The 17,187-nt window shown below is 35.7% G+C and overlaps 1 protein-coding gene across 1 annotated transcript in view; it reads right to left on the bottom strand.

Moving 5' to 3' along the window:
- Positions 1-16,961, bottom strand: part of DOCK9 (dedicator of cytokinesis 9) — an 82,859-nt gene extending 65,898 nt beyond the window's left edge. The window contains exons 1-4 of the mRNA XM_053969856.1: positions 16,848-16,961; positions 9,543-9,659; positions 1,992-2,081; positions 276-358 (exon numbers count right to left, since the gene is read on the bottom strand). Coding sequence (XP_053825831.1) covers positions 276-358; positions 1,992-2,081; positions 9,543-9,659; positions 16,848-16,961 — 404 coding nt within the window. The remainder of the gene's footprint in view (positions 1-275; positions 359-1,991; positions 2,082-9,542; positions 9,660-16,847) is intronic.
- Positions 16,962-17,187: the final 226 nt, after the last annotated feature.

The following is a 17,187-nucleotide window of genomic DNA, read 5'->3' as shown; positions in this document are numbered from 1 at the left end:
CATTTTAGGTTCATCTACATATTAGCCTGTTTTAGTTATCATACTTAAAGTCACATTGTCAATGATACAATGTCTTGTTTTGACTTGTCTGTTAATAAGGCAATGTTATTACAGTACCTTGCCAGAAAATGATTTAACATGATATTACACATTCAAGTTCATCAAGTCTTTATTATATCTACTGACTCTAAAACATGGATATAGCATATTTAATGCAAAGTTCCTTCACAATTTCAATTTATCATACCACTAAACAAACTAAATAACATTCTTACTTTGGAAGCTGTCGAAACTCTCCTGAGTAATCTTCGTATCTATAGTTAACAATATGCCAGTCTGAATTGTAGGTTTTGATGCACTGTTTAAATGAAAACCAAGTATCAATATTAATTGGAAGAGGATTAAAGGAATTCAGTAAGACACAGCACAAGAAAATCCCTTAAGATATGTCTGTTTATGAACTATTGTGGTTACATATCAATATCTGAAAATTCTGTACACTTCCTTTCTTTTGCAATAGTCTAATGCAATGTAGCTTTTTGGAACAAGTTATATGCTTCAATGGAATTTTATAATCTGTTAGACATATATTTAATAAAAACAGAAAATTATTAATGCACTCAACATCTGGATTAACCATCTTCAGTCGTCCAAAAAGTTAAACCAGCATTTTGCTGCAGCTGAAAACATGGCCAAGCCTTTAGAAAACTCAGCTGAAGCTGAAAATGTGACTGAGCTCTTAGACAACGCAGCACAAAAACAGACACCTTATTAAAACAGAATATTCAATTGTGCACATAGTGATACAAAAAAGCCAAAGCCATCTTTTCCTGAATTTATACTTCCAGTGCAATTAAATTAATACTTAAATTTAAACTGGATGCTTGCAGTCATTAAGTTCTGATCTAGATCACAGGAAATACCATTTTACTCCACCCATATTGTTACAACACAAAAGTACTGATTTATCTTGGCTTTGAACAAAGTAACATAAAACTGACAAAATCTGTTGACAGAAACCATTCCATACAAAATTTTATGTTATACAATAAACCTACATATACACAAACACAGCATCCAATAAATCGCAAATATTTTCTTTGTATTTCAAAACACAAGTTTAATACTTGCCAAGCAATTGTTTCAGCATTAAACTCCATTAATTACCTCTAACACTCCTCCCTTGTCTATCCTCTTCAAATTTATCTCAGAAATGTTTAGGTTGGGTATTAAGGGTATTTATCAGTGTGGATAAATCACTTTGATGTAGATTCAGCTATGTGGAGTTCCTTCAGTTTTATCAGAGTTACAACAGATATTTACTTGTTTCAGATGTTAAAATATCAGCTTAAAGCACATCAGTAGAAAACCAGTAGATAATAAAAAAAAAAAAAAAAAAGAAAAACAATTGAACCTTTAATTCCTTAAAGGCTTCAACAAAACAACAAATGAAGAACAACCTCACAAAACCAAAGGAATGCCAACCTAAGCAAACAGTTCTGAGAAACTTTAGGGTTGAGGATGTTTCTTCTACATATTGCATACAAGCTGAACAGTCATAATGAATTTTGGCCTCCACAAGTGTTACAGTTCTGGATACCTCTGTTGCAGCAATCTGTACAAGATTATTATTAACAAAGTAAGAATTCATTAATCCGGAAAAGCCAAAAGCATAATGAAGTAGAGGAGAACCATCTCCAAAAGACAATGGTGCAAACAAAATAATTAAAAGCTATCCTGTACAACTTATTTTCCAGCCACCAATACTGTGTTTTAATAAAATAATATGGTTTTAATAAAAAAATACTGTGTTTTAATACTGGGTTTCCCTGGAAATTTTGGCTTGAAATAATTGACAAGTAAGTGGCAATAAATATTTAATTCTTTTTTCAGGGCTTATTTCTCTGTTTTAAATGGTAAATGAAGGAGAAGAAAAACAAGTCAGGTATAATATTGTTATTACACACAGTGACATGCAACTTCAGTATTACCTCAGTTACAAACAGGCTCTGAGCTTCTTTCTCTGCATTTTCAGGAACTGTTGAACGAATGTATCGACTCTGCCGCTGCAATAATGCTGTCTGATAAACAACAAAAGCAATTAAGAAGCTTGCAATTAAAGGGAAGATAACACATTATGGCCACACTCAGCTAGACCACTACAATGAAGAAAAGCTCAGCAGAAAGCATCCTATGAATATGATGTTTCAGAATAGCCAATTAGTGAGAATTTGCTTTCATTCAAGCAACATGTTCCTTCTTTCACAATAAGGGCAAGATTGGAATCAGTGAGAAATAGATGCCATAGGACAGTTTTTTCCACTATATTGTCAACATGGGAAAGAAAATACTAGAAAAAAATAATTCCACCATGACAACATAACTCAAACATTTTTAAGATAGACATTAAGGTAGTATTATTACTACATATAAAAACTATTATTCAAGGAAGGTAAGAAAACCACACCAAAATAAAAGAGTAATTCAACTGCAGATCTCAAGTGACCAAAAATGAGACTAGCGCTGTTTAACTGCAGGTTTAGACAGAAGGTGTGGGTCACTGAAGTGTATATATACACTTCAGCCTACCAAGACAAAATTTATTCCTATCCTATGCCATATCTCAAGAGAGGCACAGGAAGGTTACCAGAGAGCAGGAAATAGCTCCGTGACCACGAAGTTCTGCTTCTCAGACCTGTGTTGAAGTAAGCCTTAGGATACTTTACATTTGTAAAGTGAAAAATATGAAAATTTAACAAAATCTTCTGGACCACAAATGAAAATAACCACACAGCAACAGAAGTTGTATTTGCAGTATGTGGAAAGGAATTTCATAGCTTAGGCCATCAAAGGTGAACAAGAGAGTTTACACTTTGGAAAGGGGTTGTGGTCCCTCAAATGTGAAAGAAAAAGCTCCACATGTTATGTTGAAAAATAAAGGGTGCATTACCTTATCTCTTTTGAGAGTCTGATCCATAAGATGATTGATTATCTTGCTCATAACCAAAGCCTCACTCCATTAACTGGGGAGGGTATTTAAGTAAGAACATTCAATTACAGTAAAGATTGAAAGGGAAAAAAAAAAAAATCCCATAGTCATGGTCAACTCATTCATCTAGTCCAGAGCACTAAAGGCGACAATGCTAACTTCTTGGGTGGGAGAGGTGGGGAGGTATTAAAAACAAATACCACAAACCCCAAAATATTTCATGGGACCAATAAACCTTGCAAACTACAGTTAAAAAAACAAAAAAACAACCTGTAAGAAGATATACACTTATATGCTAACAGCTTTTAAAAATGAAGTTGTTTTAATTCTAGAAATATCTTCAAACCATATTAAGTATTTGTTTTAACAAGCTATCGAAATAAAAACTTCTATTAAGAGTAGTAAACTTCCTTAAGACAAGAATTTCTAGATACTATTCCAATGAAATAGTCTCATATTTGATGAGAAATTATTTGTATTTTATATAATGTATAAATATTACATGCAGTATTTACATATATTCTACAAGCATACAGTTATACTGTGCCTTCCTAAAAAAATATTATTTTAAGAAAAAACAGAGACCGAGGTGGCATCTTACCAGGCACTTTTCATGGGAAACCCATGAATTTATCAATCAAATTTTAACATGGTAGCATAATTTGGTAAAATTGAATTTGCTGAATGTACTTTTAAAACATCTGCTGCTGTTACCCTGCTACACAAGTATTAATACAATAGTAAGGGCTTTTTTCTAGTTGTTCACACATAACAAGATTTTTATCTTAGTACTGTATCAATATCAGTGACAAAACAGAAGAATCTGACTTGTCAATTTTGTTCATATTAGTAATTTTCTTAATGCATCCGTCTCCTTCTCAGCACATCCATCAGCTGCAGTAGTGCATCAAAGAGACAGGAAACGTAATGAGTGAGGTACTGTGATTTAGAGCAAACTCCTAAGAAATAATTACTCAAGAAGCACCACGATATTTTAAAAGCAAGCATGCACATAAATACACATTATATTCTAAAAGAAAAATGAGGAAAGGAAGGATTGTCTTCTCAATAAACTCTCTTCACAACTACATTGCCTGAACTGTTTTGTAGAAATGAAACTTTTCAACTCTCTGGGTTTGAGTGATCATTTGATTTATGGCAGCATCAGGAACTACAAAGTGTTTGTCTCATGCTCTCAAAGAAAATTAAAAAACCCTTTCAATTACTCTGCTGTCAAAACTAAGGAAGGCCACTTTTAACACAAGCCAGGACTCACATGCACTTACTGAGGCACAGAGTGAACAGACTTTAACTGACACAACTTTCTGACTGAGTCCCAGGGATTTAGGATATGTTGAGGTCTCAGAATAGAGAACAGCAGCAAGAACATTTCACCGAGTCAGCCAAGGTGTCCTCGCTACCTGAAACCTGATGGAATATGGACAGTGAACCTGTCCACCAAGAGTGCAGACTGCAATGGATGCTCTTTCTGTCCCAAGGTTGTGTTTGCCTGTGAGACTGTTACCACAAAGACTCATGCTCCAGATGCAGAGAGAGAAATTGTTCTAAAAGATGCAGTGGAAAAGATGGCAAGCTGTGAGACCCTGCCCTTAAAACAACCATGTGTTGGAAGTGACTTAACCTTTGCATGGGAAGTGTCAGATCCTTTGTATGGGAAGTGTCTGAACCTGTATTATAAAGTAATTTCCAAACTAAATCAATTTTGAATGGTTGGCTAAAGACTTAAGGAAAAACATCAAATAGATTTTAAATGGAAAAAGTAATAGGGAAATTACTTTGAACATTTCAAAATTAGTTATTTGACCAGTTTAATTTGTGCTCTCTAAAATAAGGACATTACTTGGACATTTTTTTGCTTTTCCTCTACTGAAAATGTGCCTTCTCATAGAATGACCTGGATTTAGTTTTACTTCTGCAAAGCTGGCACAATATCTATTTTCAGAAGTACTTAACTCGCATTAAATAAAAGCTGAGAGCTTTAAGTGAAAGTGTGTTAAATCCAAAAGGCTCAAACCCAGAAATAACAAAGGTGAAATGATGTCTAAGCTAAAGCACCAAACTGCCTTCAAAATAACACTGCAATAACTTTGCAAAGACAAATTTAACATGGGTAGGAATGTACTCACATTTTATTTGCTACAAGCAAATTTAGCCTGCATTTGCATTATTTGACAGGACAAGGGGAATGGATTCAAATTGAAAGAAAGCAGTTTAGATGAGATATTATAAAAAAGTTCTTTACTGCGAGGGCAGTGAGGTACTGGAACAGGTTGCCCAGAGAAGCTGTGGATGCTCCATCCCTGGACATGTTCAAGGCCAGGCTGGACAAGGCTCTGAGAAAACTGGTCTAGTGGAAGGTGTTCCTGCCCATTCCAAGGGATTAGAACAAGATGAACTTTAAGGCTGCTTCCAACCCAAACCCTTCTATGGTTCTGTGATTTCCTTTAAAATTTGAGGTAGTGCTCAAAAGTTAGATATTTTGAAAGAAAAAAAAAAGGTATTTAGATAAAAGGTGACTTATTGCCAAGTACACACTAGCACTGCTTTGGGTTAAGGTTTCTTTAAATAATTTACCCACTGTCCAATTAACTTAAACATCACCAATTTTGCAGTCATTGAGCATATGACTTTAACGTCACCACCACCACCATAAAGGTGGTCTGTTTTAAACTACTGCTATTTAGTTAGGAAGCCATTCCATTATTGAGCAAATTACTGAGATTCAGATGAGAAATTTACAGCAAGCCATGAAGAGGCACAAACTTGAATACAAGAGTATCCAATGGATATAGTGATTTACTGTTACAAAGGAGATGGCTCTTTTTACCAAGAGGCTAGAAGAGGAATACCCTTGAAAAACTGGCAGCATTGTTGTGACTGAGAAAAGCAAGAACATTAAGGAAGATGTTCCAAAAGGAAGCAGAAAGTTGGTTCTATCATCATAATTAACAAACACATTGTATAGGCACCGTAACGGAAAAGAAGACAAAAATGCAGGTAAAAATGAACAGATTACAAAGCATGAAGAAAGTTTAGACACCCCACTTACTAAGAATGAAAGTAAATTCAGTGATGCCAACAGTAAAACATGTCTCCAAACACATGTCTGCCCCTATACATTTGTTGAGAACAAGATAGGGAGTAACCTGGTAAGTGAATTCAGTGCAGAAAACTCAGAGCTTGAGCTTGTGAAAAGCAGCTGAAACAATCTTCAAGTGGTAAATTTAAAAAGACCCAACATATGGAGATGAAGTTGCTGATTAAGAACTCTTCTGGTAACTACAGAAAAGCAAATCTTGCTGTTATTTCGATATAATAGCATGAAGGAAAAAAAAAACTTGAAAGAAAAAATTACAAGCCTACTTTTTTGGATTTGAAGCTCTGCACAAATCAGAACAGAAATCATGTTCTTATGAAAAGTAAATGAACTGCTATCAAACATATATAAAAAGAGAGAAAACGGGTTTCATAACCTCAGATAACCACGTCTGGGACAATGGCAAATGCAGTTAAGTAGAAATCTGGACAGGTTCCTGTAACTAGATAGCTGGCAAAGAACAATCCTTCAAACTTTATAAGTTTTCCAAGACTGGAGCAAATGTTTCTTTGGTAGTGATTTGAGCTTAGAGCTACTTCTGACAATTTTAATCTGGAGGAAAAGAAAAAGAGAGGAAGGGAGGAAAGCTATATGTGATCCCAAAAAAAGCCCATTGCTGTGCTTTTTAATTTCTGATATGGACAAAAATTATTTGGTGCTCCTTTAACACTAGCCTCTCACACCTAATAAATTAACTTTCCATTATCTAACTGCATTACCTGAAAAAATCCAAATCAAGCACAGATATTTCTTTCCAATTTCTCTCTAAAGAATTTAAGCTTTAACATAAATTCAATGTTGGTATCATCAATGGTGCTTCTTTGAAAACATGCAGCTTCTTCAGTAATCTTCCAAAAATTCTAAAAGTGCTATCTAGTACTGCAAGCTAAGTATTTTCTATGCCATTTAAGTGCTAGTTTTAGGGCCATGCTGAACAAAATAGCCTTACTCTTAATGTCATTATAAATTAACACTGCTGGGCTTCCTTTCCAGGCAAGGGTTTTTACACTGTAATCAATTTAACCTAAGTGTGAGGAAGAATTTGTAAAGATAAAAACTGAATGCTCTAAAAAGAAATAGCTTGAACAGGTTTCTAGACAATGATAGGAGTTTTCACTTATAAAGAGTCCTAAGCGTGTTTACAGGTAGTTCTAAATGTTCTAGTTCACTATTTTGAATTTTTCTTGATGGGGATGAGGCCACTATCAAACATTTGAGCCATGGCTTACCCAAGAGCTGCTCATATACTGAGTGACAGCTACAAGATAGAGGAATTAAAAAAATACATGCAAAGCTGAATGGTAAACACATAAAATATGCCTTAATATTTTTTTAATTATTCAAATTATACTGGCAACTATATAATGACTAGTGATTTCAAACCTGTAAATATGGCTAGAGAAAACTGAACAGGGTTAAAAGGTTTAACTTTCAAATAAAAATAATAAACACTTAAGAGTTTTCTGTTCTCTGACTTGGGAAAATTTCCTTAATACATTGAATGACAGATTTAAATGCTTTGTGTTGTTGAAAACAAGCTAGACGGATCAAAGTAGTGCAGAAGAGTCATGTGTACAACAACAATATTTGGAGTTAGTTTGTGCCAGCAAGTCTTCGAAGGAAATAAAAGTTTGATAATACAGTTTGATAGTACAAACCAGTCTTCACATAAATCACGTATAAAATGAGACTCTGCCAAAACTGGGGAAACCCACAAAATTTGTTCAGATATTATACTGATGAGGGATAAAGAATCAGAAAAACTGACCATATTCCAAAACTGTGACTACTTGAAGGAAATCTTCCGATGTAACACACCCTTTAATGCCTGCCTTGATGAAAATCTAACCACAGAATCCAAACAAAGGATGACAAAAGCCATTACGATTTATGACAAAATTCAGTCATTCCTTCTGAAGGATGAGACTGAGAGCTATGGACTAGTTTCATTCATACAGGCCTGAGACAAGAATTGCAGAAATAGCAGTTAAACACTTCAGCCATATCCCAGATTGCTCAGACAAAATGCCCAAGGATATTTTTAATGGGTTTGTTTCTTCTCCATTGATAATTCAGAGCTGTTCACCAGAATGACCCTGGTAAGTGAACTAGTCAATCAGATAAGAGCACACTTAGCAGAAGTAACCTGGATTCCTCTTGATCTGTGATACTGAAGAGACAGACTACAGAAGGGGATTTTGGTGGTGTAGCCTACTCATGTTTTTCAGTCCTGAAGCCAATACCTGGTGTAGGGTATCATCCTGAGAGATTCCGTATTCGAAAACTTGTCTCAGTATAACATCCTTTTCAAGAAGCCTTACTTCCATGCTATAAACTTCCACATGTGACTGTGAACACGTGAAGCCCAAACTCCTCTCTAAATAACTGTAGCTTCCCAAAACTCAAATTTTTTAGCTGAGAATGGGAAGACTACAAGTAGAGTTATTCGTGTCAGAATCAAAGAAAAAGAAGCCCCCAGACTGTATTAAAAAGAGTCCAGCTGCATTCAGGTAAACACTCTAATAGGCTGGAGAAAATTCATTACAAATTCAAGATGTAATTTATAGGATCTTAGATGTCCTTCTGTAGAAATATACCAACTCATCATCAACTTTCCCCACAGTAAACAAACTTAGCTTCAGCTACTTGGTTGAATAAAATTAATTTACAGACTGTTCAGATGTCTGCATGCTTTTCAAATAGACATTTTGATTGCAGGTATGGGCATGTAGACAAGAGACTTTCCTCACTATTTACTCCAACTCCAGTCTCTAAGATGCTTGGCAGTTATCCTAACTAGATCTACAAGAAGATTTTTTTTTAAAAGGTGTAGTGAAATAAACTATTTATTTAGATAAACATTGTCATTTAAAAAAATATAACAAGATTATCACAAAGGTTGTTTAAGTCTGGCTTAATCGAGTCAGAAACTCTGTTATGTAAGGGGTATTTTGCTAGAACACAGTTTTGGCTGGGACAATGCAGATAAGAGTAGCAGACTGCATTTGAACAGGTTCATGTCCTTCACTATTAAGAATGGGGGGAAAAATCAGTTTAAGAATTGAAGAAAGCAGATGCTTTTTTTAAACAGTAATCACATAATTTCCTACATTGCAAAGGGAGGGGGAATACCTACAAGTGACTGATCATCTACTCCAAAAGGCAGTAAAATTGTTGAGTTGCAGAAGTAGATCTTATGGTCAGATGAGGAAATTGTGCTATTTCTTCTGTACTCAAAAGAATACATCAAGCAGGGTAATGGGATTCACAGAAAAGATTTTGTGCAGATTTTTGGAGCTAAAGAGAGTTAAGAAAGAAAGAAATAGGAAATTGTCACCTCATGGCTCCTGCTATAAAAAAACTGTGGTAAAAGAAGAAGCCAACCCCAAACAAACAAAAAAAACCCCACAATGAAAACAGAGAGGATTAAATTACCTGGAAGTCATCATAAGGGAACAGTAGCATCTCACGTAGAGGATCATTCAAAATCTGTGTTTTTCTCTGAACAATGACATTTTCATAGTCTATTGGTTCTATAAGTTTTGGCTTTGCCTACAGGAAAAAAGAAAAAATCAAAATAAATTCAGGTATATTGAGGGAAAATTATAGTTGTTGACTTATTCTAAAAGTTACTCTTTAAAAGACTGGCAGAATTACATTGCATCTACATCAAAAACATACAGTATTCAAAATGCAGACTTTGTCATATTACACCATATGGGGAAGTGCAAGTGACAATTCAAGACAAGCATGCTGATTGCCTCAGAACTATTTCACAAAATCCAGTAAGCCAGAGCTTATTAACATAATCCCATATGTATTCTCACTGCAAAAAAAATTATAAAAAAATTACTAGTCTCTTATGTTGATGGTTACCTTTGCTTGATACAGCCCAGAAAGCTCTGATCTGGGTTTAACAGGAAAGAGAACAACCTTAGCTCAAAGACTGAGCTGTGTTTTAAATCAGCAGTAACCTGCAGCAGGGACAGGCTAATTGACATTCCTCCTTTCTACTTTTTTTCAAAATTCCCATAGGCCATTTACTTCCCTCTTAATTGCACAAGCAGCTTTCCTCAGTAACTGTGCATTGATTCCACATTAAAGCCCCTTTCTGCAGACGAGGCATTACAGCTGCCCCTGCACAATCAGACAGAGAAAAACCTTCACCCTGCCAAGCATTCTGTTAAGTGGTCAGATGGCAAAGCAGGTTTAGACAGAGCTCTGAACAAGGCAGCTCTGCCTTGGAGTGTGCAAACTAATGTAAAAAGATGGGGTTACAATCTAGTTTGAACTTTCTGGAACTAAAATTCAGCATCACAGTAACAGACATAAAATTAATTTTTTTTTTACAAGAAACAGTTGCAAGAGACTTTATAAATTATACTTTCTCAACATCAGGGGTACTAATTTACAGGTAAGGTATAATAAATATAATTGTAGCAGCCAGACCGGCTTCTGTCATCATTATAGGTAAAATGCCCCGACAAGCTTTATATATTGTTTTGTATAACTCATGACAATAACCTTTCAAATTCTAATTGTCCTGCACAGAACAAATATCTCTATCAGTAACTGCTGTTAATCACCAGTATATTAATAATATTTCTGAGAAACGCTACAGGTGTTTTCTTCATCCAAAAGTGAATCAAATAAATTTGTTTGTCAAGGAATTAGGAAAGCTTTGGTCAGAGAACGTTACCAAAGTTTTCAGGCTTAGTTCACAAGCTATTTGAGATTCCCTCATGTGTACCACACAGTAGTTTTATTGGCAAGAAAAATGTAGGAACATAATAAAGCATAACAGCTGAAGAGGCAAAAAAAGCAAAGTCTGGAAAAATCTACCAAAAAATTATGAACAAAATGCAGCTTTGTTAAGAAAAATAGCTAGCATTTACAATCACACAGAAGGATTTACCAGAAGTTCATTAGCTATGTAAGAACATACTCAGCACAGGCCAATACTTCTAAGAGCCATGATTATTATGTTGTTTTTGACATCTTTCTGCTCAGATGAGATGGAGAAGTGCTGTTCAGTTCAGTCCATATTGCACTCTGACACATTTGGAGAGCTTATCACTTGAACCCCAGCTACTGCCACATCTTCTCCTGTCATTCATGAACATGCATTATCACAAAGCCAAGAACTAATGTCAGTGTCCATCAGAAAAGGCTTAAGTTCATGTTCATGCACCTATCTGTAGCTGAAATGGTTGGACAATTTAACTCAGAAAAGCATAAGGCAAGCACAACCTAAGAAAAGATTACATTTTCTCTAATGTACTAATTTACACAAAATATTCTGGTTGCAAGTTTGCATTTAAGTGTTCAGACTGCCAAGCTAATGAAATTATGTGCTCCACACTTCCTTAACACCTTGTCCACCCAACTATTTGAAACATTTCCTACATACTGACACTGCAAAATTACCCCTTCACAAAATTTCAGATTGAGCAACCCCACTCCAGTGGACTGTCATAACCAGTTCTGATTACAAATAAACTACAGTAACTTCACCTCTTCCAACTCTCCACTAAGGCAATAACTGTCCATTACAAATTTTCTTCTTTAAGCACAGAGATAACAGAATACAAAGAGCATTTCAAACGTTATTGGTCCGTAAATGAAGTAGAAGGCAACACATCAGCCAGAAAACAAAACACCCTTTGCTCACCTTTCTCTCACTTTCAGTGTAACAGGTCTATCCAGGCAAGCAAGATGCCCACCTGCCAACCACTGAGCTTGAGCTCTTATGCAATACACTCTCTTAAGGAAGCTTTAGAGACTACTAGAGTAATGTGGCCCAGTCACTCCTTTTGGTCAAGTTTGCCTTTCCCATGGGACCACTCCTTCTCAAGAGTCATGAGAAATTATACACAACATGCTGTGGTGACAGGTTGGTTTGAGAGTGGTGCGGGATGACTGACCTTTAGGAGAAAATACTGCAAATTAAGCTATGCCTAAAAAAACACCAGCAGAGGACTATTTGATTTGTCTCTACAGCCTCTGCAGTTAGCTGAAAAGCTTTGGCTTCACAATTGGCTTAAAGCAATTAAAAGCAGGGCTGACACCAGAAGGACCCTTCCCCTCTCTCGTGGCTCGTTTCTGAGCCTTCTCACACTAACACCAGCAGCTGAGCCAGAGCTTTTGTGACAGATTAGAAGGTGATCTAGCTTGAGAGAATTCCTTCCAACCAGGGGTCTTCCAGTCAGATTGTGTCTGAAATGCTGATCAGATGCCTGTGTGACCACTTGTGGCAATTTGGGGAGCTTTGCAAAGGAAAGAATAACCACGTGTTTGGTCAATATCGTCAGAAAGCTCCCAAAGCAGGACAGCTACTATCTGAACTAGCAAGTGGATAGATCACAGCCCCAGTTCCACAGCCTGGTAGCAAGGGAAAGCTGCCATCTCAAATGGGTAATGGATTTTTACATGGTGCTGTACATGATCGGCACTCTCATCCACTTCTCCCTGGTGCTGAAGAGCTATGTCCACCCTCCTGTTAATTCTCTTGGGAAGGTGACAGGTGAAGACTGGAAGAAAGCTAGTTCTGGCTTCTCTCATTTCACCCGCAAAACCAGAGGAAAAGGATTATTTTTAAAGAAAATACAACTAAAATTACTTCGTGGGCATGCAATCACACACACACACACACACTTGTCTAGCACAGCTAATTCAAAACCCAAAAATGCAGCTTTAAAAATCATTCAATTAATTGCAAATGCCTCTCTTTGCCCTGTAGTCACCAAACTGGCTTACCACTACTATAAAATTCATGAAAAGGAATCTTAAAAGAATATAAGCTTTGCTTACATTTTGTTTGCATGCTGTATATACAAGATTAAAAAGAAAAATCCTCCCTCATGAGAAGCTTTTAAAGAATCTAAAGTTCACTGGAGCTGAGGTCTAAAATAGAGACTTTTCCTATTTAATCAGTGAGGTACTTGATTTGCAGAAATATCATTTATGTAAATATTAATGAAGAATTTGCTTCCTTGGGTTTCTCCTAAATGTTACTCATTTCTTTCTTAGTCATTTGTCAGATTCAAAAGGAAGAGGATGTTTTATCAGTTTGGACCAGATATGAAAAAAGAAAACAATAAACAACACACTGATACTGGCATTTAGCCAGATATAAAACAGCACAAGGAAGCAGATTCTCTCTCAGGCTCTTCTACACTTAAAAAAAAATCTGGTCTATTATTTCATGTAATAGAAAATATGATGGGTACTTACACGATTGTTAAATACGACTTATGGACCAGCAGACAGAGATAAAACTCAGCCCAGCTAAAACTGCAACATCAAGTTTATAGGCACTAAAAGTCAGTCTTTACAAGGCTTAACTTTTCCTATTAATCTGCAGCCAACAACATTTTTATTTCTGTAATCTAGGAAAATGCTAAAAGCATAGGCATTCATGGCTGGTCTCGAGCCAGCCAAGGCTATATTTTTGAAAGATAAAAGAGCAAATTTTCTGCCATACCACTTTGGGTTTTGCCTGAGTATTATAAGCATGGAAACTTATCAGAAATAGAAAATATTTCAAAACAGCAGTCATGACACCCACACAGCAAGCATTTTAATCTGTCAGAATACAGTGTGTATATATATATTTGGACAAGCAATGTCAAAATTCATCAGATAAAATAAATTTTAAGCTAAGAGTTTGGTGATTACCTACATTACACATTACAGGAAAAAAAACCCACAGGACATGTTTTTCTTGCATGCTTAAATTGGGACAATTGTTATTGTCCAATTCCCTTCTCAGAAAACAATAGATGGTAAGGCTAAGCACACTGAATATTGCTACCCTCCTGCTACAAAACATGATTTACCTTATAAAAACATGTTTGGCTTATACACCTGCAAATTAACAAGTTCCCATAAGGAGTAAAATGGAGCTACAGGCACTAGCAGGAAGCAGCATATAAATAGATGAATAGGTGTTATGTATTTCTTAATGGTGGCCTGAGGAAAGCCACTGTGGACATACAGTAAGATTATTTAATACTAAACATGGATAACAGCTCTACGTATCATACTGTCCCACAATAAACATAAAATAAATTGCCCAGCTTGAGGCTTTAAAAATTAATTCAAGAAATTATTTGTATCCTAGAGCTTACTTTTAACTATTACATTTTATACTGCCAGCAAGTTTCCAAGTGGAAAGACAACCTCCAAAAGATCCAACTTCCCAGAAACATCATCTGTTTTGATAAGCAGTTACTACTTGTGACTATCAAAACGCAGCTGGGCAGGAGGAAAACTCATCCAGTAACTTGTACAACAGCTAGCACAACAGCAGCTCATCCCAAGCAGGGTTTTCAGGCACCACCTGGAAAAATCTAAATGCTTTTTCCACGGGCTCTTCTTGCTTGTTAACCTCAAGAGCAAAGTTATGACACAATATAATTCAAATCACAGGAACACAAAAGAGCACACATACTGACATACTGGCACTGAAAGCAGCAGATGACTCTTTCTGTGAACCCACCCACCTAATCAGGAAAAGTTAATTCAGGCACAGCACTCAATCAAATAACATTATTTCAATAACACATGGGATGCTTCCAGTTATAGATACCCAGTTCCCTCAATACTCCAACAGACTCTCATGAACTACATTGAAAAAAAATTAAATGAATACGACATAAATTAATATGACAAAAAAACCTGTTACTTCCTGACAGCTGAGTCTATCTCATCTTTATAAAGAATCCCTAAACTGAATGGTAGGGGAATCACATCACATTTGCACAAAAGGAATACATCCACACTTGAAAGAATATTTTAGACAATAGTAAATGAGAGGTATTACTAGAGTAAACCAGAAGCCTACTGTTTCATACACTTTTGAGGATTGCTATCTAATGTAATTCCCAGGTTTTTAACCCAGGAAACACGAAATTCTGCTGTTTAGATTTTGTTACAGCAACTATCTACTTTGTCAGTCTCAGTTATTACCTCACTGCACCCTGCACCAATGTCAAATGTCAAATGAAACATATCACCCTACTTTTTGCTTTGTGCCTGGCAGCACATTTGCTGCAGGTTACTTGCACCACTCCATCTAGCCTTCCCCAATAACTAGACAAAAGGGATCTATAATTGTGCTATATATGCACGTGTATATATATATAAATATATAAAAACATATTAGGAACAAAATAGTAACTGAAATCACAGTGAAGACATTTTTAATGTGACCTATGCAAAACCTAAATGTTCTTCCCTTTAAATATTGACCTTTGTGTTGAATCTATGCACTACATCCAAAAATGAAAAAATAAGTGCAAACACTGGAGGTGCATTATTCCATGGACATTAAATTAAGCAGTATTTGAAAAATTATAAGGAGGTACTTAAATGGTGATAAGTAAACATAGTATTGTTTCATACTTTTTTCTTCTTAAATAAGTACATGTCCCTTGCTGCTTAGCTACAGTACTCTGTATCTGCAGAAACACTAATATCCTCTCTGAGTATTCATGGGGGAATAAAAACAATTCTAAATAAAGTTAAACATTCCAAAGGCAGGAAAGCACACAGAAGATTAGCTCATATTGTACTGATGAAAATCTGGACCAGAAATCAGAACACACCCATCAAAAAAAAAAAAAAACCACATTATACTAACAACTCTCTGAATAGAACAAAACCAAAAAAATTCAGTGACAAGGAAAAGAAAGTTTGTCTTACTAGCACACATGTAAGCTTTCAGTTATATACAGTAACAATTTCCAAAAGTTATAGATGAATATTACTAAATAGAGATGGGCAAAATGTTTTAGTTCAATTCCTAAAGACATAGTGTGAAGTTCAAGTAAGAGGGAGGGGGGACACTATAATTTGACAATCACCCCACTAACTTCAACTACAGGCAGACAAATAAAGAGAGGACCATCAGCAACAGCAATTAAGCATGAAATAATACTAAATAAAGTTGAAATTTTAGTAAGAACTATCGAAGTACTTCTTTCTACTGATATGTAAGTACTAGTTTACCAATTCTCCTCTGAAGAGACTTGGTGGATTCGTTACAGCTCTTGTTCTCTTGCTCTCTATGTTCTCCTGCTATATTATTACAGTTCCAAGAGAACTAAGTGTCTAGTAGTGTTTCGGACAAAATAGTTCTTATTTGACTATTTCCCCCACATACAGAAAATTTCCCTTTTCCATCACTAGAAATTATTTTAAAACTTTAAATTCCTCAATAATCTGCATTGAAAGAATTGAAAAATAAGTCCTTTAACAGATAGATAGATGCTTTAACAGAAGTAGTCATTAATTATTTAGATAGTTCTTTGATCATTTAAGTAAAATTTAACTGTTACACACACACTTTAGAAAGTTCAAAGACACATTAACTGGAAGATATGCTGGGCAATTAAAAAACAGACACACTAAAAAGAGTTTTAAAACATATGCAGTTTTCATGCTAGGTTCAAAGATTTGTATAAACATGCTAGACAGAAGAGACTGAAAAGCAGTTAGTCTGAATGCCAAATTCCAAAGTCACACTCAAAGAGAACCAAAGATCTGGTAAACTAGAACAGCAAAAACCAATTAAAAAGGCAGACTACACACAGAGAATCAAACTTAAATCTTAAATGCAAATTATTCACAAATAAGAATGCTTGAACTTCTCACCAGCAGCAGATGAAGAAGTTTTTCATTGACAGAGAGAACTGGAATTATTAAAGGGAAGAGACAGCTTGTTTAAAGAATTCTTACCAGTACAACCACAGGATTCTCCGGTTGCACTTCGCAAGGACCTGCATCCCTGCCCTTCTGTGGAGATTCTATAGTAAGCTCTTTCTTAGGATTTCTGTTTGTTCTTGCCTGCATTCTTTCATTGAAAATACAGACAGCAGCAAAACTGGATGCTTTCTGGCATCAAAGTAATCGACATGCCAGTGATTCAGTGAAAACAAAAGCTTTTTCCCTGGCACAAGCAGCACAAAGTACAAACTAGTCTAACTTCTCAGCTGCAGTTTGCTAAATCTGTTATGGTGGGAATGCATGACAGACAAAGGCCAGCCCCTAAACATGCTGTATTCCTCTGGGGAAGGGA

This window comes from Vidua macroura, chromosome 2 (genome assembly GCF_024509145.1).
Source record: "Vidua macroura isolate BioBank_ID:100142 chromosome 2, ASM2450914v1, whole genome shotgun sequence".
NCBI classification, from domain to species: Eukaryota; Metazoa; Chordata; class Aves; order Passeriformes; family Viduidae; genus Vidua; species Vidua macroura.
The sequence above is the reverse complement of the archived record's forward strand: the minus strand, read 5'-3'. Positions and strand labels throughout refer to the sequence as shown.